The following is a 21,082-nucleotide window of genomic DNA, read 5'->3' as shown; positions in this document are numbered from 1 at the left end:
GTAAGTGATTCACGGCTGGTCAACGTATCTATATTGTCTTTCCCAGAAAAGTATACTTTCATTTAATTTATTAAGGCAGTAAAGAGACTGTAATTGCGAAGGGGACCATAGTCTAGGAAGTTTGGCAGCCACTGTTGTCTGAATTATTAAAGCTTTTACCCATCCGCAGTCCACCTTTCATCATCTAAAGACGATGCTTCTGTCTTTAACTCCTCAAGAAGCCAGAGTAATCACTGTTGGTACTATTCACTGAGTCATTGATGGTGTGGGGTTTGCTGGCTCATGTGGGAGATTTGGAGTGAGAGAGTCCTGCCTTTGAAATGTGTAGGTGGCTTCTCTATTACTAGAAATATAGGACTATTTAACTTGGAGTCAAATATGTAATGTGAAACCTTATCCATTGGAGTCTATTCGTGTGCCTCAAACATGGCGAGGGAAGTGGTTCTAGTAAGTGACGACAGCCTGGTTAAGGAAGACGGTCTCTCCTTGTCTCATCTTTCCCTTTGTGTTGGTATTCTTTGTCTGGAGAGCAAAATACGTTTGTGGACAAAATGCATGTTATTCAGTGTTAAATGTCTTATATTGTAACTAAAAGCTCGGTTGTTTGGAAATCAGTTCCTCTACTGAAGGAATGAGATGATTCTGTCTTCTCCACTTTTTTGAAGCATGCATGCTTAACTTTTCATTTTCTGTGGGGTTTTTTGGGTATATGTGTGTTCCAAGCAGTCTCATCAATAGCTAGCATTAGATGGTTATCGTGGGCAGATGGGCTTTTCTGAGAGACCAAGATGAAATACTTCTAGAATTAAAAATACCCTCTTCTCTATTGAAATGTCAAAGTGCCAAAGTTGAAGAGTGTGGAGAAATTTGTTAACAGATGACCGTTCTGTATTCAGTCACTAGACAACAACAGTTTATATCTTGTTTCAGTGGGAGAGAAGGGAGCATGTAGGTTTCTCCCAAATTATTTTGAATTATGTTTTCAGAATTTGTAGGTGAAAGTTGTAATTACTTCACATTCTTCATGATTTTGTATTATGTGAATGTGGGAGGAGCGATTAGAAGTCAAATTAGATCTATTAAAACTCTGGTAAGAGTATGAATATGATGCAAAATGCTGTAAAACATATATTTTAAAAAGTAATCCAAGGTCGGAATCGTAACATGTTGGTGTTCAATGTGTTTTTTCTTTAGTTTAATTGACTGGAACAATCCTGCTATCATCAACAAAATGTATAAAGTGTATCTTGGGGATATACCACTGAAAACCAAGGAGGTAAGATTTGCCTTCAGAGTTGCATACCTGCTTAAGTTCTGAAGCTGTAATTTTAGTTGACTTACTGTATTTGGAAAAGATGTATCTATTTCTTCAATCTGTCACCTCCTGTTATCTCTGTTTTCACTGAACATTTTTGATACTGAATAATTTTTTTCTCTGTCCCAGTGTGTTCTGGTTTGCAGTAGGAGGTAATTTAACTAACTTAAAAGTACTGCTGTCCAAAGATGCACTTTGTTGTATTATTTCAACTCTCTTTCTCACAGGGATCTGTTCTGAAACCAGAAATGAAACGAGAGTCAGTCAGCACCCGTGTTAAATTAAAGATAGTTCCACATCTTCTGCGATCCAGGCAAGCTGCAGAAACGTTCCCAGCTAACATTCAGGTAATGCTTACGTTCCTAAGCTGCTCTTCCTAATGAGCTTTAATAATGCAGTTCCCCCAGTACTTAGGGGAGGGGAACACTGTTACTGATGACAGTGTTTAAAGAAGAAGGGGAATTAGAAAACCTTTGAAAGTGAGGCCAGCCACTCTCTATAATCTGCTCTTTATTCCTTTCGGCCAGGTGGTTTATGATGGACTCTTTGGTGCAAACACAAACACAAAGCTGAGAAGTCTGTCCTTGCAGTTTGTGCATCATATTTGTATCATGTAAGTAATTTGGAGTGAGCACAATGTTTTTTAGCTATTTGCCTAGAAGCCACCCTGTTTACTAAATATATAACTGAACTAAGGGCAGAGAAAGAGTACTAAAGCTCATAGGAAAGTAGAGTTTTTTCCTTAATCCTGAATTCTGTGTATGTGGGCTCACACACATTAAGTTGTTATTTCTCAACTTAAAAAAGTTGAGAAAAAACGATGCTGAGAAAAGATACTTTTAAGGGATGCAAAAGATAATATTTTGTTTATTGGTGTCTCTAATTGCAGTTGTCCAGAAAGTAAAATAAAGCCGTTGGGTCCAATGCTTCTAAATGGACTTACGAAGCTGATCAATGAATACAAAGAGGTAAACTGAAAGGTTCTTCGCTATAGAGCTATAGTTCTTCCTACGAATACAAGCAAAAGACAAATACCTTTATGAAGGATACTGATAAATCTGTTTTTTGTAGTTGCCTGAAATGGCTATCAAAGGACACTTATTAAGAAACATTGTTGGAAGAGAAGCAAATACTTTTAATAGGCTGCATAAGAAAACTGTTTTATTTAACAGCTATGGATAGGTGCCTGGACGCTATTTGCAAAGTCTCAGGAAATAACAGTGTTGGTAATTTAAAGAGCGAGGCCAGAGTAGCATCTAGCTACTGTTACTCCTTACTCTGGAGCACACAAGGGCCTCGGCTCCAGGCGTATACCCAGTTTTGATAAGCAGCTGCATAGCCCTGTTTGTAATGCCTTCCGTCCCCTCTGTCCAGGGATGGTGTTTCTGTGGCAAGGGTGTTACAAACAGAACCGCAAATGCCAGTCTGGCCAGAAGAGGTGTTTCCAGTGCCACTTCAGAAGGGAAATCCCCCACGATAATCCTACATGTGTCTTATGAAGGGCTGATGCTGCAGACCTCCTCTTCTGCAGCTTTGATCCTCTTGCTGCTTTATTTGAACTGTTGGATGTGACCTTCTGGCCTGAGTTGGTGTTGAACACGTGGGGCCTCCCCTGCCATTGGGAAGGGCATGGAAAAGGAGTGTACAGGAGGAAATAAGCCCATATATTAATGTGCTGCGTTGGTCACCTGCACGGTCCATTGTGATAACAGCTTCCTTTGTGTAAAGCTGCCGTTTCTGTCCCTTTGCTACTGTTTCCCATAGTTGCTGAGTCTCCCTAGCTGTCTCTCTTAAAATAAAATACAAGTAGCTGAGACCAGAAGGGAGATTTACATCTTGTCACCATTTGTAATTTTCTGTTTCTTGTGGAAATGCATGCTTTCTCAGTTCCTATGTAATGCTTTTATTCCTGGATACGATTATTTTATGTTCCAGGATTCTTTGTTCATGAAAGCCTGTTTGAGCACTTTGGAGACAGAATTTAAAGTAAATGGTTAATTATAAGAAATATGCCTTTATGTATTTCTGGATTTGCTGAATTTTGTTTATTGTTTTATCATTCAAGGATTCAAAACTGCTATCAATGGCATATTCAGCGGTTGGAAAACTCTCCAGGTAACTGAAGCGCCATTTAAGCAATGGGACATGGAATAACTTTTTCAGAGTAGTCTGTTGATTTATCAGGAGCAAGCTTTATGCCAGCTGCCAATTTTGCAATTGAGTGTACAGTGCAGAGGAAAGTATTCTTCTTTTGACATCTCCAGAGGTGTAGAAAGAAATATGTTTTTAGCTGATAGCTTCTCTGGCAGAGATTAATGGCAGTTCATGAATTATGCACAGAATATAAGAAATGGTTCCACTTTCTGGATTGCCAGAAACATCAAATTTAAGGAGTGTACAGACCAGAGGGCTTGAAGCTAGACGAGTGGCTAGTTCATTGGTATGCTGGTGATCTAAGTGATCGCCCATAGAGTATCTTGCTTTCCAAACTGTGTTAACGGGAGTGTGCTGTCCCATGATGGAAATGGATACAATAGAGGAAACTTTCTGTGCTGGGTCTGTTTTGTTTGACAGTGAAAATGTGGGATGAGGGGAAGACCAAAGAAATGTGAAGCATTTCAGTTTAAAAAACCCCAAAACTTCACGAGTTAAAATATCTTGTTTCAGCCGAATGCCTCAGCTCTTTACCAAGGATATAGCACTGGTACAGCAGTTTTTTGAAGCTTTATGCAAGGTGAGTGCTGGGGGGGGTTTGGGAAATCATTAATATTTTGTGCAGATTTTGCTTAATTCTTGTCACTGCACACTGTAACATGAAAACTTCTGGTTTTGTACTGCAGGAAGATGCTGATACTAGGCTTGCCATTCAGGAGGCCTTGTCTATGATGGTTGGAGCATACAGTAACTTGGAAGGAGCCCAGCGTACTCTGATGGAAGCTCTTGTAGCTTCTTATTTAATAAAGGTATTTTCAGTGGAGTCAAAATTAAGTACCTTTAAAAAAGAGCTATTCATTTTTTTCCTCTTCCCTGACACTTCCCAATGTTTACTTTTTGGAACAAGCCTCCCTCTTCTTACTGATTGTATTGGTCTGTCTGGGAGACGAGGGGGTGTGTATGCTCAGATTGAATATTTTCACTATGGCACGATGTCTGCAAGAAGGGTGACAACGCAGTTTTCTATTTGTGTTCTGTTTTGCAAAGAAACAAAGCCATTGTGATTGTGCTGCATGTTTCTCATGGTCTGTGTGATTTCTAACATTATAAATCACCTGGGAAACTCCCCAGAAAGTCAGCCTTGGGACTGTAATCCAGAGAAAACCACGCTTCACTGGCTGTCTTACGTTACTGAGTATCTTGTTTGTGTTCAGAATTCCCCAGAGGTCTGGGTTTTCAGAAAGAATGGTTTTTGTATGCTCTGTGTTTGCATTGGGTACTGAAGGTGACTGCGGAGGTATATGTATTTTTTAGTGGTTGCACTAGTAACTGTGTAAGAGACTATTTTCATGCTGCTGAAACTCTTTTCATGACTCTTTTGCCTGGGTGCTTGAGCGACCTAGGTCTCCAGTCAATACAGTTTTGAGACTATCTGAACCCCTCAGGGAGAATGAACACCCTAAGCTAACATTTCTTTTCCACCTCTGGCTGTGCTGCTATTAAGCGCAGCTCTGTTTTGTGTGGATACATGACACATGTCATTCTTCATTTCAAAACTGCCTGGGTGGGCAGTTCAGATGTCTGAGAATTAGTGATAACCCTCATTTGTGATTCCTGAAAATGTGAGAAGCTAGCTTTTCTTTTCCCTGTCTCCTGCCATATGAAGAGTCAGCAAGAACAATGTCTCAGAATGTCTAAACTATTGAGTTGTGTTCGTACCAGAGGACAAAGCAGACAACTGGTGATTTACAAGTGATGAGTGCAGGTCATTAATATGTTCATTTAAAACCCAACCGTATGTTTGTGTCTCTTCTCTTTAAGCCTGAAGTTCAAGTACGTCAAGTGGCTGTGAAATTTGCTAGCACAGTATTCCCTCCAGATCATATCCCTTCCAGATACTTGCTCCTGTTAGCTGCAGGAGACCCGTAAGTTGTTTTCCTTTTTAAGTTACCTTCTTATAGATATATATATACACACACATATTTGCATCCAATATATATTTGGATGAAATATAAATGCATATATGTGTGTGTACGTATGTATGTACATAAAAACTCACTGAAAATTAAATATGGTAATTTGAAAATTAACCTTTACATAGGGCATTCTTGACAGTTCTGTGGAGAACTGCTACTGTGCCTTATGGTAGTCTTTGGCTTGGATTTGTGTTTCAGAACTAAAGCACTTCATGTTAATGATCAATTGCCATTGCAAAGTAGAAATGCGTTAACTGAAATCACCTTTACAGGGGCTAGAAATGATTTTTTCCTGGCAAATTTTGTCTGCCTTTTTAGTTTCTATTTGCAAAGAATCAGGAGCATGCACTTGTGAGGGTTGCCACTCTCTGCTAAGGAGTAGTTGACTCATTAAATTACTCTAATAATTTCATTTGCAGTTCTCTGTTACTTCAATTTGTGTTGGGGCTTTTTATGCAACTTCCTGTAATTGCTCTATTTTTGATGTGAGTAGCTATTGTTAACTAAGGAAAGCTAAACAGATCAGTTGCAACAAACTGGTCTGTCATTGCAGCATCAGCGCTGTTTCAGGAGCTGATCTTCTGCTAAGCAGAGAGCAATAAAGCTGGTAGGTGTCAGCTGAAGCTTAAATATAGGAAGTGATGGGAGGGAGGAGCAGATAGGAAAACAAGGATGTGGGAACCAGGAACTGGTTGGTGGTGAACGCTTGCAGGATGTAAGAGGAGCAGAAGTGGGCAGATCCAGACTGTTTTGCAGAGGCCCCTTGTAACTATCATTTTCTTCCCCCTCTCTAAAATAAAAAAATCGTTAATGCAAGCTTTTTTTCCCCTTCCTTTAAAAGAAAACACTTCTCATTCAAAGACTTTTCTCTGTTCCCCAGCTTCCCAAGATATCTTTTTGCACATTAAATGCCATTTGTTCCGTGCAAATAATGTCTGTTTCTCATCTTTTCTTCTGAAAGGCGGGAGGAGGTACATGGAGAAGCACAACGGGTGCTGAGAACATTTCCTGGTAAAAATGAAAAGGAGAGTTCTGGGAAGCAGATGCCTTCCTTCCCTGAAATGGTCCATTACATTCAAGACAAGGTACAGTGCTTCTGTCCCAGCAAATGACAAATACATGCCTGATGCTCAGGTTTGTAATAAGTGTGGTCTGTCCTTCCCCATATCTGTCTCCCTCACCTCCCCTGAGGAATAAAGTTAGCTAAAGTCACAGTGAAGATAACACACAGTATTGCATTACCAAGATTAGCATTCATCATTACCTTCTGCTGGCAATAATTGCAGGAGATCCAAGTGTTGAGGAGGCACATCCTTTAACAAAGAAATTATTTTGCCTTGATGCTATTTATGCAGAAGGTGTATGGAGCGAGAAATCCAGTGCTGAAGGGTGATAATCCAGCATGTTTCACAGACACAGTTTGCTCACAAACACATTCTTGAAGGGCTGGTGAAAAATAATCCCGTGCATAAAACAGAAAAAATATTTCAGTCTAGGAAAGGAGATATGGGAATAAGTGAAGAAGTCCGTTTTGGGGACTTAAAGGCTTAATTATTCATCTTCATTGCAATATGTGGAAATAATGGGTATGTAAATAAAACCTATCATGAGTCTAGTGGATTATGTGAAAAACTGTACCAGTGAGTTTACGGTCACTGTTTGCACTCAGAGATCATCTGGAAAGTGTTAAAATATAGTCTGTGCTACACACGTGTGTATAGTATAGGCTCAAAGGTATTAAGATGATGTGAAGGATTGCTGCCAGTACTTTTTTTCCCTCTAATAGTCTACTTTTTAAAAAAAAGTCACAAGTATGTAATGTTGGAGGACATCTGGTTTTGCAAGAGACCTGTGATAGAAGAACTCATACTTGAGAGATGTCTTGTGAAATCACAGAATCACAGAATGGCTGGGGTTGGAAGGGAGCTTCAGAGATCATATAGTCCAACCCCCGTGCCAAAGCAGGGTCACCCAGAGCAGGCCAGACAGGAACGCATCGAGGTGGGTTTTGAATATCTCCAGGGAAGGAAACTCCACCACCTCTCTGGGCAGCCTGTTCCAGGGCTCTACCACCCTCAAAGTAAAGACATTTTTTCTCATGTTGAGATGGAATTTCCTGTGTTCCAGTTTATGCCTGTTGCCCCTTATCCTGTCGCCGGGCACCATTGAGAAGGGTCTGGCACCATCCTCGTGACACCCGCCCTTTAGATAAGAGGGGGGGGTATTGATTGATAAGCATTGATGAGATCCCCTCTTAGTGTACTCCAGGCTAAACAGACGCTGTTGCATTAGAACAACAGTATATGACAGAAATGTTGTATACTCTGCTGGTGTACTCTGCCAGTATATGAAATATTTAAAGCTTTATGAAAAAACTTGCTTTTGTCCAAAATGCTGGTTATGGAAATACATATAAAAAATAAAGAAACCAGGTTTGAGTTTTAGATGACACTATTAAGTGCCTATCCCCCTGCAGCTAATTTTTAAATTTTCCTTGACTTCTGTAGTGTCGTTAAATAACTGTGGATCAGCCTACTTTAATCACTACTGAGAAAGACAAGATTCTCTCACTCCTGGGTGAATTTAAAAAAACATTTTTCAAGTACTTTTCATATCTTCCTTACATGTCCCAAAGACATATGAAAAAAATCCTTGAGGTACTTTTCTTTGGTTAGTTACCTCGAAGTGTGAATTTTCACATATCATCAATAATCTGTGAGTGTTGGAGATGTTGGAGAAGTTTGTATGCATTGCTTGGCACAGCAGGCCGAGATGCAAAGTGGGTTTCCTGCATGAGTTAGCATGATCCTTCTGTCCCTCTACAGGAAAGCGTATGTGAAAAAGTAGGTCATGATCTGCTAGGTAGGGATAGGAACCTGGTCTTCGAGGGAGTCGTCTTCTGGTTCACTAGTTCAGGTTTTCACTGATGGTTCTGGAATGTCATTGAAGTTCCAGTGCAGCAAAAGATCTGAGCATGTTAAGAGATCTGAAGATCTGTTGACTTCAGTGCAGCTGCCTCATGCGTTTATTCAGAAGCAAGGCTGCCGTGCTGAACCCAGCCCTAGCACTGGTGTGCACATCACCTGGAGAATATGAACATGCTTTCTGCTGTGTTTGCAGCAGGTGTTCTGGAAACCTTCTGTTCGGATGTTTTGCTGCTGGAATATTCCTGCATGTCAAAGCCAACCTTTCCATGGAAAGGAGGTGCTCACTTGCTGCAGTAGTAGACTTCTGCCTCGCAGGTAGCAGGGTCTGGGAGACTCTCTGGGTGTCCACCTCCCAGTGCTGGGGTCATTTGGCTGCTCTGCAGCCTCTCCGAGCATCCTGGCAGCCAGTCGGCTGGGGCGCCTCAGAGTTTGCAAGCTTATGAGGTATTTTGTTTTTAAATTCTAAAGCACTTCTTTTTTTCCTGAGGGGAAGAAAGAATGTTGTCCTCCTGCAGCCTCCCCTACTGTTTCCTCTCATGAGTTCAGAGTTTCCACTTTCTGAGTTGATGGGGACATGAAGTTGATGGACCTAAACTTTACCATTACCAAGTACACCATGCCCTTCTTGTCATAGAACTGTTGCCCATTTTCAGTTGCTAAGTGCAGGATAAACATAGTTGCATCAGCAAAATTTCGTCGACCTTTCCAGCATCTCTGCCGTTCACGGGTCTGAATGTTCCACTTTTAATATACTCTGTTGTTTAGGCCTCTCACCGAATGAAAACTCCAGCTAAATATATGACTGGAACTGCAGCGTTGCCTTTCAATCCTGCCACATTTGGAGAGGTAATCGCCTGGATTTACTTCCTCAGATATGCGTTACCAATATTTATTTAGAGGGCAGTGTAAGAAGCTAACAGTTACCATAAGTCACCCTACATTCTAAAATTCCTCTTTTAAACAGATGTTGGGATTTACTCTCTGTCCTTTATCTGTCTGTCTGTAAATGGCAGTCTGAACAGGATTTTCAAGGAGGGTGGGAGGACTGTTCCAGAGAGGGCTGCTCTGCTGCTGTCTTACCTGGTATAACAGCTTCTCAGACGGAGAAACTGGCAATCCTGTGAAAAAGTCACGTTGCGTTCCTTGAGGGCTGTTCTTTTCGCAGCAGATTCCCTGGCTTCAGTGATCCGTAGACACAAAACTCAGATGTGGTGCAAGGTCTGTAGTAGCCATGCATTGTTGGGTTGCGTTTGTACGCAGCCAAATTGGCGCAGGGTACAGGGTGAACTGCCTGCAAGGAAGTTGCATCAGCTGATGATAAACCAAAAGCCTGTGTACGATTTAATCTTTTGAGAGTGATGCAGGCACCATAGGGTTGTCTGCTTACACAGGTGTATTGTAGGAACTGGCCCTAAGATTTGTCCCGCTTTATGTTTGTTCCTGTCTCCGTGCTGACTCTTCTGTCTAGATTTGATGAAAGAAGAAACAGTCTTGTTTTAGTTACATTAAATGCTTCATATTCCCTGCTGTTTTATTTTGCCTCCTCCGTGGTTTTCCAGGTGCTCGTGCACTCAGCATCCTGTGTTCTTCTCTTCTCTACTTAGATAGTCCTGTACCTGCGGATGTGTCTCGCTCACAGTGCAGGTGTGGTGCCAACCTCACAGAGCTTGGCAGATATGCAAGATCATGCTCCAGCCATCGGACGTTACGTAAGAAACCTCATGTCTGGCAACCACATAACTTTCTCTTCCTCCTCCTCTTCAAAAAGTGCAGAAACCAACCCCGTACATATATATATTGGCCTTCTTCAGCAGCTGCTAGCTGGTGTTGGAGGTAAGCAGCTGTGTGCAGCTTTTTTCTTGAAGAAAAAAAAGTACCTTTTCATATTAAAAATGAGTTGCCAGGCTCAGTGCTTTGAATTTGGCTGCAGCTATCACAGATCTGCAACACAAACTATAAACTCTTCAGTTTAAACTTGTTCTCTTCTATGCTGCTGCGTAGGTAGGAGAAAGCAGAAGAGTGAAATTGCAGCATCGGTTGACATAATGCTTTAAAATTGTGAGGCCATTGTCTATAGCAACTTCCTCACCAGTGAATGCTGTGTCTTCCTCACTGATAACAGCGCATCTGTGACAAGCGTAGTCTTAAAGCACTTCAGTGCCTTTAGAACAAATTGCTAACAGAATGTTTCCTTCTATTAGTTTCCCTAATATTTCTGAGAAGTACTATTCCCTATTGTTCTGTATTGTTTGTTATCCCTAGTGAATGGCAAAAGAATGCTTTGAAATGCCAGCAACTTCTTAACCTCTTTTTATCACTGATGGTTAGGTTGTTTTAAATACTGCAGTTGTTTAATAGCCTTTTTTAATTCCCGATTCTTTAATTACTCTTTAGGTTTGCCAGTCATGTACTGTCTTCTTGAAGTTGTTTCAGTGTATCCAGAAAAACTAGCCACCAGATTTGTAGACAAAATGGATTGGATAAAGGTGTGTGAAAACCCTTTTTTAATTTTTTTTTTGGGTGGAGGGGGCTTGGCATTAGCAAAATCTGGTATTTTCCCATGATGAAACAGAGTATTATTTCCAAGTATGCACTTATTTTGAAATCTGGTGTTTCTACTTATAGACAGCACCTCATGAGATGCTATATGTAGCAAGATGGGGGAAATTATTTTTTGGTTCTTTGGTGTTTCTAATTTTGTTCATTGACCTCCATGTTCTGGGTAGTGTAGGTCATCGATCCTGTTGGTATAGTCAGTTTTTTCACATGATCAGAAGATCCATTAAGCAGCAAAAGAAAGCTGAAGACAAAATTCTGCAAATTTTTTAAGGAAATGTTTAACAATGGGAATGTTGCAGTGGAGAGATGTGAGTGGTTTCTCAGAAAATGAGATGGATTAAATCCCTAATTGTTTTAGAGCCCTTTCTGTGGATGTTTTTTTATGTTTTTTATTAGCCTCAAACAAAAAAACGGATAAGCGGGGTTCTGCTTGGGAATAAGTCAAAGAGAATTCTGCTTTCCCTAGATTCTTTTCTTGGGCAACTTTCTGCTTTTTCATGATTTGCTTCAGGCATTCAGGGTTTATTAAGCTCTTGCAGGTTGCCTTTGCTTTCACTGAGGACATCTGTCAGAAAAAAATACTTGGTCGAGTTAAGGAAAAATTAGAATGTGTTCTGATAATTTCTCATGCTGATATCTGTGCTGCATTGCACTGTATACAGTTTACCGCATCTCATTTAAGTGCAGGCATGAACCTCAAAGGAGAGAACTTAAAAACATTCTCCCTTTTCAGTATTGCTCATCATTTGCAGGAAAACTTTCTCTTTTTTTTGCCTGGTGTCCATTTGCAAAATTAAGCTTCTAGGAGTGGTAACCGATACTACTTAGTTCCAGAAATACTGCTGTAAATCATCCTTTTTGTGATTTCACTTTGCCAAGTGGAAGGAACAGGTCCGGGGGTTTGTTAGAAAGTCAGCAATGTGATTTGATGCAAGTTTTGAGTTGAAGTTGGAGTTATGTTTCCTGACCCTGACAGATCTCTTTTCTTGTTTGTTTGCTTGGCTCATTCTTGCCTTCCTGGTGGTGGCCCAAGCCATTCAGAGTTTTGGGCATAATTTTTCACATGAGTGTGTTTCATTATGCATTAATGGCATAGGTAAGATAATATCTTAACAAATGACCTGAGGCTTCCCAAAATTCAACTTTTTAACAATTTAGATAGTACAGGGTCTCTAACACAAAGTGGATAAATTTGCACTGAAAGCTGTGATTTCCTGGACGCTTGTTTTTTATGTTACCATTGGATTTAACTGGTTTAACCTCTTGAGTTTTTTTTCCCTATGGATTAATAAAGAGAAAATGGAACCCTCTAGTAGCTCAGGAAAAATAGTATCTTTACGTTTGTTTTTTTTAGCTCAGTATGGATGCAAGATGTGGAAGTTCTTCTCTGAAGACAAAATTTGGCCAAGCATTCAGTCTGGGTGTTTAACCCAGAGACGGTGGATAGCCCTCTTGTGGCTAGGTTTAATCTTCCTCCTAAACGCTGGTCATGTAATGAATGCTTTGCTGAATTGGGGGCTTTGTTTCTTACTAAGTGATAATACTGTCGGTTTCAAAAAGAATGGTTTCTGAGTTAAGTACTGCATATGTAGCTGCATGACAGTTTGGCTTGTGTATTGAAGCTCTGTATGAACAGACTGTAAGAAGCTGCTTCCATATTTTATGTTTCTCTTTTAAAAACTCCCGCAGAGCCTGATGAACACGAACAAAGAAGAAATGCGTGAGCTCGCAGCCCTGTTTTATTCTGTAGTCCTGTCTACCATGTCTGGAGATGAGCTTAGGGCCTCCTTGGAGCAGCTGATCAAGATGACAAAAGACAACCATGTAACTACCTTCCTTTGTCTGGTGCTTCTTGTTTTTTCTCATGTCATGCAACTTATAGGAAATCTGAATCTCACAGTGTGTCCAGAATGTATTAGCCTTAATCTGAGTGTAAAATTAACTAGATGACTTCCAGTTGGACGGTGAGAAGGGATTTTTGTTGTAGGTGAGTGCAACAGATCTTTAAGTAAATTAATCCCTGAAGCAGTTGTTAAGGTCAGTAGGAGGGTTTTCTGGAGGCACTTCCCAAGCAAAGCCAGTATTTAACAAGTTTTAGCCAGCTAAATATTCCTTGTCTCCCATTGAGCGGTAATGGATCACGCTAGTGACCTCAAACAGTTTACGGATTCCTTATTTGTGAGTGACTACAGGTACCCGCAGAACTAAGAAAAATGTTTAACTCATTAAATGTTTAATTTCCCCTCCCCTCCTGAGCCACAACAGCCTCCTGCCTCCCCATCACCTCAGGGTCCTGTCCCGCCAGCAGCCTTTGCTGAGTGAGGGCTGGGTTCTTCCCCCCCACCCCACACGAAGCTATATTGCTGTGGTGGGTTTGCCTGCCTTCCCTCCTCCAGCAGCTCCTTCCCCGTCCCATTATCCTTACCTCTGCATTTTGCCACCACGAGCGTGAGGAAGGAGTCCTGAAAACACACCTGCGCTGGTGTGCCTTGAAGGGAGGCAAAGTAGTGGCATTTTTAAGTTATATTTTTCCAAGACGTTTTTATATCTCTTTCTGAAGGACTTAATGGACCACTGTTTTACACTGCAGGTAACAGGCTCAGAGGCTGACAAGAAGTGCTGATCACTTTATGTCGTAATTAGCAAACACAATTTCTTTTGGATCTGTGAGCCAGAGCCACATCATTGCTCAGTTTTACGTAGGGCACAGCTTCTGCGGTCACGAAGGCAGCACAGATGGGTCCCACTGCTTTCTGCCCCAGTCACCCGTGAAGCCAAGGTTGACCTTTTGCAGAACCTGGCTGAAAATGAAGAGGGATGTGAGCCATGAAACACAAAAAAAAAAGCAGGGTGTTCCCATGCATTTTTGAGTTTGAGTCAGTTAGTGCTCTGGTTTGCTGTGAATGTAGAAGCCAGTTGAATCAGTACAGCTGGGGGGGTGGTGGTCTCCAGTGGCTCAGCAAGGACCGCAGTGTACAGGGGTAGCAGAAGTGAGGAGCAGCAAAGGACCCATCTTCAGCTGGCTTGGCTGCTGTGAGACCACAAGAAGGAGCAGCTCCTGGTGGCCAGCCTGGGTTGAGGATCCTGTCCTAGCAGCACAGTTACACTGATGCAAGTTTTTGCAGGGTTGTGATAAAAACCAGATAGGTGAACTAATCTGAGTTCAAACCCCTGCCCCCTTCTTTCTTTTTTTTTTTTTTCCTTTTAATTAAGGTAGCATTTAAGACACACAGCCTTATTTCTGCAGAAGATCTTTTTGTTCTAATTCATCTGTGGGAATGAGCACTGTCTGGATGCCAAATCAGCATTTGAGAAATTAATGTTCTTGAGATTTAGTTGTAATAATTAGTTTTCATAGTCTATGGTCTACTGAATGGTGTAGAGGCATTGCGCTCAGTGTTTGTAGGCCAAGTGTGTTCTTGTTCTTAGCAATGCAAATCTAGAGTAGATTTGCTGCTTCTTTTTTTGCTGCTTTTTACTGAAGAGTACATTTTGTCCCCTTAATCTGAGTATGTCCGGTTTTTAAGTTGAGACAGCATAGTATTATCTTATTTCACTTATTTCTTAAGTCTGTATTTACAAATCAGATTAGTTGGATTTTTTATTTTTTTTGCCTAGCTACCAAAGGATAGTCTTTAGGAATGTGAATGCTGGTGATAAATTCTTAATTTGTCCTCCTAAGCCTCTTTGAACTTTCGTTAATTTGTCTTAAAGGACTCCATCCATCAGAGAGCGCTAGCAATATCAAACTCTCTGTTGCATTATGTGTTAGAACTCTGCATTCTTCAGGGTGCCTTCTCATCTGGCTTGTCCATATGTGTTTTTGAATTGGTGCTTTGTGCAAAGTGTTACTTACTTGGAAAATGAGATTTTCTGCACTGTTGGTGTTGTCTGTAGAGCCCGGAGGTCCAACATGGATCCTTGTTGGCTTTGGGATTTACAGTAGGAAGGTACTTGGCCAAAGGGAAAATCAGAACAATGGAGCTACATGACATAGAACAGCCAAACACTGCAGTCATGCCGGAACAAGAACAGCTCATAAAGTCGACGACAGAGACAATAGGTAACTTCCTGCCTAAGACTGTGCTGCATGTAACAGTTGTTTTTAAAACCACTCCAGGCTGAGGACTTTCCTAAGATAATTCAGCCCATAGATACTGTAATCTTGAGTTCACTTCCTGCGATAGAATTTCCAGCCTGTAAAAATGCCATCTGACTAGATGCACGGACGTAATCCTTTTCAACAAGAATTAGGTGGGCTCTTGCCTCATAGATCAACATAGCACAATTAGGAGCGGTGCCACTGCCTAGACTCCTCTCAGTGCCTCCTTTCACTTTGATTTTGTTCTAGCATAATGCTTCCTACCAGCTGTAGGGGAGATAAACGCTTTGCTTCTTGCATGGGTAAAGTATGGGCCTGCCTGCCCCCTGCTAAAAAAACAATACAAAAACCAAGTTGACCTGTTTTGCTTTTTCCTGTAGGTTCTTTTCTGGACAGCACCTCTCCCTTCCTTGTGGTGGCTGCTTGTACGGCTCTTGGGGAGATCGGCAGGAACGGCCCCTTGCCAATCCCCAGCGAAGGAACAGGATTTACAAAGCTGCAACTTGTTGAAAGCTTATTGGCCCGAATCCCTTCCAGCAAGGAAACAAACAAGGCAAGATTTTGCAGTGTTGTTACGATTCTTGTTCTGAAATGCTCTGTCGTCAGGTTTGTGCATTACCTGCCAAACTCAGCCTCTTTTTTTAAAGGAATTAGGCTTATCTTTGGCTTAGTGAGTGAGAGAGTTAGAATTAGGCTAAGGGTTTTTCCCGTTTTGTCTAGCAGTTGATCGCTTGTGCTTTCTGTAGTTGTAAGTGGGAGCTTAAGGGATGAAAACTATGAATGGTCATAACTTTAATTCAAGAAAAATGGGAGTATCTTCTTTTACCTGCAAATAATCCTCAAAGGTAACAAGACATTTGTTCAGATCAGTGTTTTGGAAGAGAGGTGCACTGATTGATCTAATAAGTCACTTGCATGTCTAACTTCTGCTAACTTAAGTGAAACTTCAGCAAGGGTGAGAAAGAATGGGTATACAGTGTATTCTCTGGATTTACAGGAAGGTTATGTAATGGCATTGTTTTTTTTGTTTGTATTCTAGATGAAGGAACGAGCAATACAAACATTAGGTTACTTCCCAGTGGGAGATGAAGATTTTCCCCACCAGAAGCTACTCTTGCAGGGCTTAATGGATTCTGTGGAGGTGAGGCACTATCAATGTATTATTCTTTATAATGCAATGAGTATTTCTGTTTGAATGTTTTTTATATGCTCTAGAGCCAGGTTTACAAGGGGATACGTCTTTTTGTAATAGTGCCTCTGGGTTTTATAAAACTGTGTTGAAATAGAGAGCAGAGGTAGGTTTGAGGCTTGTGAAATGTTTTGTGCCACAGTTTAAAAACTTGCCAGTTGAGGTCTCTGTCCCAGTATCTGAGACAAATATATGTTCCCCTTCAAGAGGATTGTCTGGATGTGTAAAATCTCAAGAGCTTATAGTAATGAAACCATAGGTCTGTATTTTGGCCTGCAAAAGTACCCTGAAAGTAGATAATATAAATACACCACCTTTTTTGACTAAGCTACATCAGCTGAGGTAACTCGCTGAAGTAAAACCTTTGTTTCTAGGAAAATATATTTATCTATTGTCAGTGTAAACACATCGGTGCACTGCATTTTTTCACAGTACTTCAGGGCTGCTATACATATTGCAATATTCCAGACAGCAAAATGAAGTAGTCAAGCTTTCTTAGTGTTGTTCATTTACATCTTGTTTTGCTTTTCTTCCTTTTTCACACCGGCATAGTATTCAGCATTGTAGAAGCAGCTATTGAGTATCAGACAGGCAGGCTTTGCTGAGTCCTCCAGTCTGATGTAATCAAACAAGCAAGAATAGTAAGAACACTGTGTACACAAACACAAAATGATGGTTTTGAGTGCTGTGTTTGTCTCATGTAGCTGCTGAGGGACATTACAGCTTCCTTTATAAAATGTGTACTTGAAAAAAAAAAACAATTTATCTTAGATTGCAGGAAGCTAAGGGCTTACTTCTCCAAATGCCTGAGCATTTTGTACTTCCAGAGAGTAAGGAGAGCAATCTAGAAGGTACTCAGCAGGTATGAAAATCAGTTCTTATGACTCAAGATTCATCATAAATAATGACAAAAAGTGGCAGAGTTCTGCACATTCTGTTCCTGAGGGCTTAGAGAATAGTGGAAAGAGGACAGAGAAGAAAAGCTTGTCTGAATTATTTTAATGTGAAAAACAAATTTGTGCATCTCCTAGAGATGATCAACTTCTGGATGGAATTACAGGAGGACCTTTTACTACTGCTTACTATAACAAAGCCACAGTAATTTTTGTTAATGACAGGCAGTCTTGATTGAACTTTGTTTTGTTTCATCCTGTCTCTCCAATTCTTTCTGTTCACTAAGTTGAACTTTTGCAGAGACTAGCAAATGCTTTGTAGGAGGCATGCTTTAAAAATAGGTGTTGAAATTTCAGTGCTTAGCATTTGTTTTGGAGAGTTTGACATTGGCTCAGTTTCCATCAATTTCAGCGGGTCTGAGGTGCCACATAATCTCAGAAGTTCACCAAGAGTGATCTCACTGCAAATTGGTGCTGAGGTGGAGTAAGTGCCAAAAGTTCTGGTGTGTGTTTAATTAGTGCTGTCAGTGAGGCTCTGTGTGTTTTTCAGGCCAAACAAATAGAACTGCAGTTCACCGTGGGTGAAGCTATTACTAGTGCGGCTGTAGGAACCAGCTCAGTGGCTGCACGTGATGCGTGGACAGTCACAGAGGAGGAATACATCCCTCCTTCAGGTAGGTCTTCCTCATACAGGGGCTGGGTTGAGGAATGTAAAAGCCTCGTAGTTCTGGACTAACACTGGGCTCCATAACTTTATTTCTGTGGTGTTTGATTTGTAACAGTAGAAGTAAGAGACATTTTGTATTTGTTAATGCACTGCTCGGTGTTCTGCAATGCTGGTTATATACAGGTCATTTCACCTCTTCAGGTCCATCTGCTCAGAGGATACAGAAGAATTTATTTCATGTACTGTTTAAATAGCTTCTTGATGAAATCTAATTCATTGCCACATGACACTGCATTTGGTTTATTTTTTCATTTTGGTTTGCCCTGTTGGGTTAGTTTCAGATTTAACATACACAGACCTTTTAAAATACCTTTTTGAAGTCTGCAGTGGAAAATAGAATGGTAAAATTAAATTGCAAGTCTTTTTCCAACAACTTGGACTGATACGATTAAGTGACATTTACATGCAGTAAATTCAGAAATTTTATGTAAGGGCTAAGTTTCCTTACCCATTGAAATACAAGCATGACAAAATGCCAGCTTCAAAACAGGCAGCTGTAAATATCAGCCTTAGACCTGCAAACACGTGTTTTAATGTTATGAGAGTGGTCTTAGATCTCAAGTGTACTCAAAGCTGAACATGTGCAGAATGGGGTAGAAACCAAACCCTCCTGTTGCTCCAGAAATTTTGAGTCCTAACAAAAAAAAAAGTAGTGCGCTGAATCTTATGCAGTATGAGTGGTACTTGTTGTTGGCCACAGGCTCCGAAACAGTCTCATGAAGGGTTAGGAGGACTCTATTCAATGTGTCTATTAGGAGAAATACTTTCCCACTGACTCCAGTGAAGGCTTTTCCTAAATAAGCAGAGATTAAGGTGTCACCTGAGTACGCATGGACTGATGAGGTTTAACATGGCCATGGCACATTACATTGAAATTAAGAATCAGCACGGCCCATTCTCAAAGCTCCTTCCATCCCCTCCACCTTTATTTCTTTCATATAGATTTGAAAGTGAATGATGTGGTTCCGTGGGTCCTAGACCTGATCTTGAACAAGCACATTATCAGCCCCAACCCACACATTAGGCAGGCAGCTTGCATCTGGCTTCTGTCCATGGTGAAGAAGCTGAGCACACACAAAGCAATTAAGGTAAGAAATATGCCCTTTCCTAACCCTGGCTCCTTGTCCTCCTTTGCTTCTCACCTCCTTTCTGTCCCTTTCTTCCCCTTCACTTCTGCTGCCTTTTTTTGCCCCCAGTGCTGCTGCAGTCCTTATTGAGGTCTTTTTCAGACATGGCTTATCTTTTGTTACTGGGGGAACATACTAACTGGCAGATGAACGAGGCTGTTTGGCACCTTTGTCAACATCTGACTTGCACTCAAGTCAGAGTGAGCTTAGTGTAAATAGCTGTTGTAAGGCGAAGTAGCAGTACATCTTCCCTTGGGAAGAAGAGGTTGGTGTCTATATAGTTTCTAGGATTTATTTTTTGAAAACATTAAAAGGAGGTCTAAGAGGGGAAGAAGGGAGAAAACTAGATGGAATTCCTGGACTCATTTGTTTCGCAGAGTTTATTTCAGCTTTTGTACCCAGGAGCAGTTATGATGTTCTTTGCAGACTGTATTTTTGGTGCACTTTGATGAAAACTTTGTATTTAGGGTGCTTGGCTGTAATGAGAGAATGTGGCAGGTCCTCTACAAGAACTTAATAAAGCATTCCCAAGCAAAAAGTCCTTTCTCTGAGTAGCAGTACTATAGTCTGTGATGGGACCACATAAGCATTTTGTGCTGTCCAGGTAATGATAAAGAGCTGTGGGACAGCAGGTGCTTTGCAAATGTGAGCTGTTACATGTAAAACTTTGCCGCATATTACGCTCGTCTAAAGAATGGATCTTGTCGGAGGTGGCAAAATCCACTAGTTTGGGGATGAAGAAAAGATGTCCTCACACAGAGTATAGCCCCCTCTGGCTGCAAGACAGATTTATCATGCATTTCTGCCATGAATTAGACAAGGGAAATAAAATATGTAGTTTACTAATGGCATGATAATTGTAAAAAAGGTGCTGGACAAATAACTGTTTTCTTCTGTGAATGTCAGTCAGTCAGCTGCTTACCTGTCTGGAAAGGAGGGCAGTTCTTGTTGTAGGGGTAGCTCAAATAGGCAATTCCATTGATACAGCAGCCTCTGCTTATCTGTTAGGAACTTGCTTTGAGACCAGACAAAGGATCAAAACCTGAGATTTAAAAAAAAAATATGTCCTTTTTTCTCATCTTACAGTCTCATCTCAAGGATATTCAAAGTGCATTTGTTTCCATTCTGTCGGATAGTGATGGTAAGTACTGTCACATCATAAGAGTTGCGTCTTTTGGTGGGCTTTTAACAGAATGGAGGGAATCTTTGAACAGGAAGAAAGCCACCTACACCCTCTCTGTGAGTCAGCATTAAAAGGGGACTGTAGAATCATCCCATTTCTGGTGAAATAGGAATGATTTCTTTTCTAGGTGCCGCATGTAGAGATAAGAAGCACAGCTTTTTTCTGTGCTTCACTTAACTAAGCACAAATATTTTTCTGCACTTGCCCATTCAGGCTGTAGCAATAGAAACTGTTCAGTGGTGCTATTTCGACTCTGCTTTGGGCAGCAGGATGTGTTTCGCAGTGTACTGCACAGACAGGAACTCTAAGCCCTCTATAAGCTAGCAAATCTTGGCTTATAGGTCTGTCCCTGGCAGGTAGTGGAAAGGGTGGCATCCGACAGCCTATCCAAAACTCGCTGGAGTTGAAGAGAGTATTACCATTAATTTTGCTGAACTTCAGGGACCAGCAGTGTGTCAGAATACTTACGGCTCTTGGAGCTCTCTCTGCTATTTGAAAACCTGCAGTGACAATATCAACATGAAGATGTCACCTAATTTGGTGGAGGGTGTGCCTCCGGAGCAAATTGCTGCTTCAGAATGCTTGTGTCTTTCCAGGCTAGATCTGCTCTGAAATGGAGAGCTGTGAGCTGCAGCACAGGCCTCCATTTGACAGATGATGATCTTGGCTGAATTTTGGTTTTAAAATTTGTGTGTTACTTAATTACATGCTTCTTTTTAATTTTACTTCGTAAAATCTCTTGCAGAGCTTAGTCAAGATGTTGCTTCAAAAGGTCTTGGGCTGATATATGAACTGGGAAGTGAACAGGATCAGCAAGAGCTGGTCACCACACTTGTTGATACCCTTATGACTGGGAAAAGGTAAAGTGAGCTCCAAACACAGTGAGAGAGTACCCTGAGCTAGGTGTCTGATGGGAACAAAAACATGCCT

General features: G+C 41.0%; 1 protein-coding gene across 1 annotated transcript in view; it reads left to right on the top strand.

Moving 5' to 3' along the window:
* Positions 1 to 21,082, top strand: part of ECPAS (Ecm29 proteasome adaptor and scaffold) — a 69,884-nt gene that overhangs the window by 25,492 nt on the left and 23,310 nt on the right. Inside the window, 20 exon segments of the mRNA XM_074166887.1 lie at positions 1,195 to 1,276; positions 1,543 to 1,662; positions 1,843 to 1,928; positions 2,205 to 2,283; positions 3,381 to 3,430; positions 3,983 to 4,049; positions 4,156 to 4,278; positions 5,291 to 5,394; positions 6,407 to 6,530; positions 9,138 to 9,218; positions 9,977 to 10,205; positions 10,767 to 10,858; positions 12,621 to 12,755; positions 14,829 to 14,994; positions 15,414 to 15,586; positions 16,073 to 16,174; positions 17,666 to 17,789; positions 18,785 to 18,930; positions 20,056 to 20,110; positions 20,898 to 21,012. Coding sequence (XP_074022988.1) covers positions 1,195 to 1,276; positions 1,543 to 1,662; positions 1,843 to 1,928; positions 2,205 to 2,283; positions 3,381 to 3,430; positions 3,983 to 4,049; positions 4,156 to 4,278; positions 5,291 to 5,394; positions 6,407 to 6,530; positions 9,138 to 9,218; positions 9,977 to 10,205; positions 10,767 to 10,858; positions 12,621 to 12,755; positions 14,829 to 14,994; positions 15,414 to 15,586; positions 16,073 to 16,174; positions 17,666 to 17,789; positions 18,785 to 18,930; positions 20,056 to 20,110; positions 20,898 to 21,012 — 2,253 coding nt within the window.

The sequence above is a fragment of the Numenius arquata genome, chromosome Z, assembly GCF_964106895.1.
Source record: "Numenius arquata chromosome Z, bNumArq3.hap1.1, whole genome shotgun sequence".
NCBI lineage: Eukaryota > Metazoa > Chordata > Aves > Charadriiformes > Scolopacidae > Numenius > Numenius arquata.
Note: the sequence above shows the minus strand (reverse complement) of the source record. Positions and strands in the feature narration are given on the sequence as shown.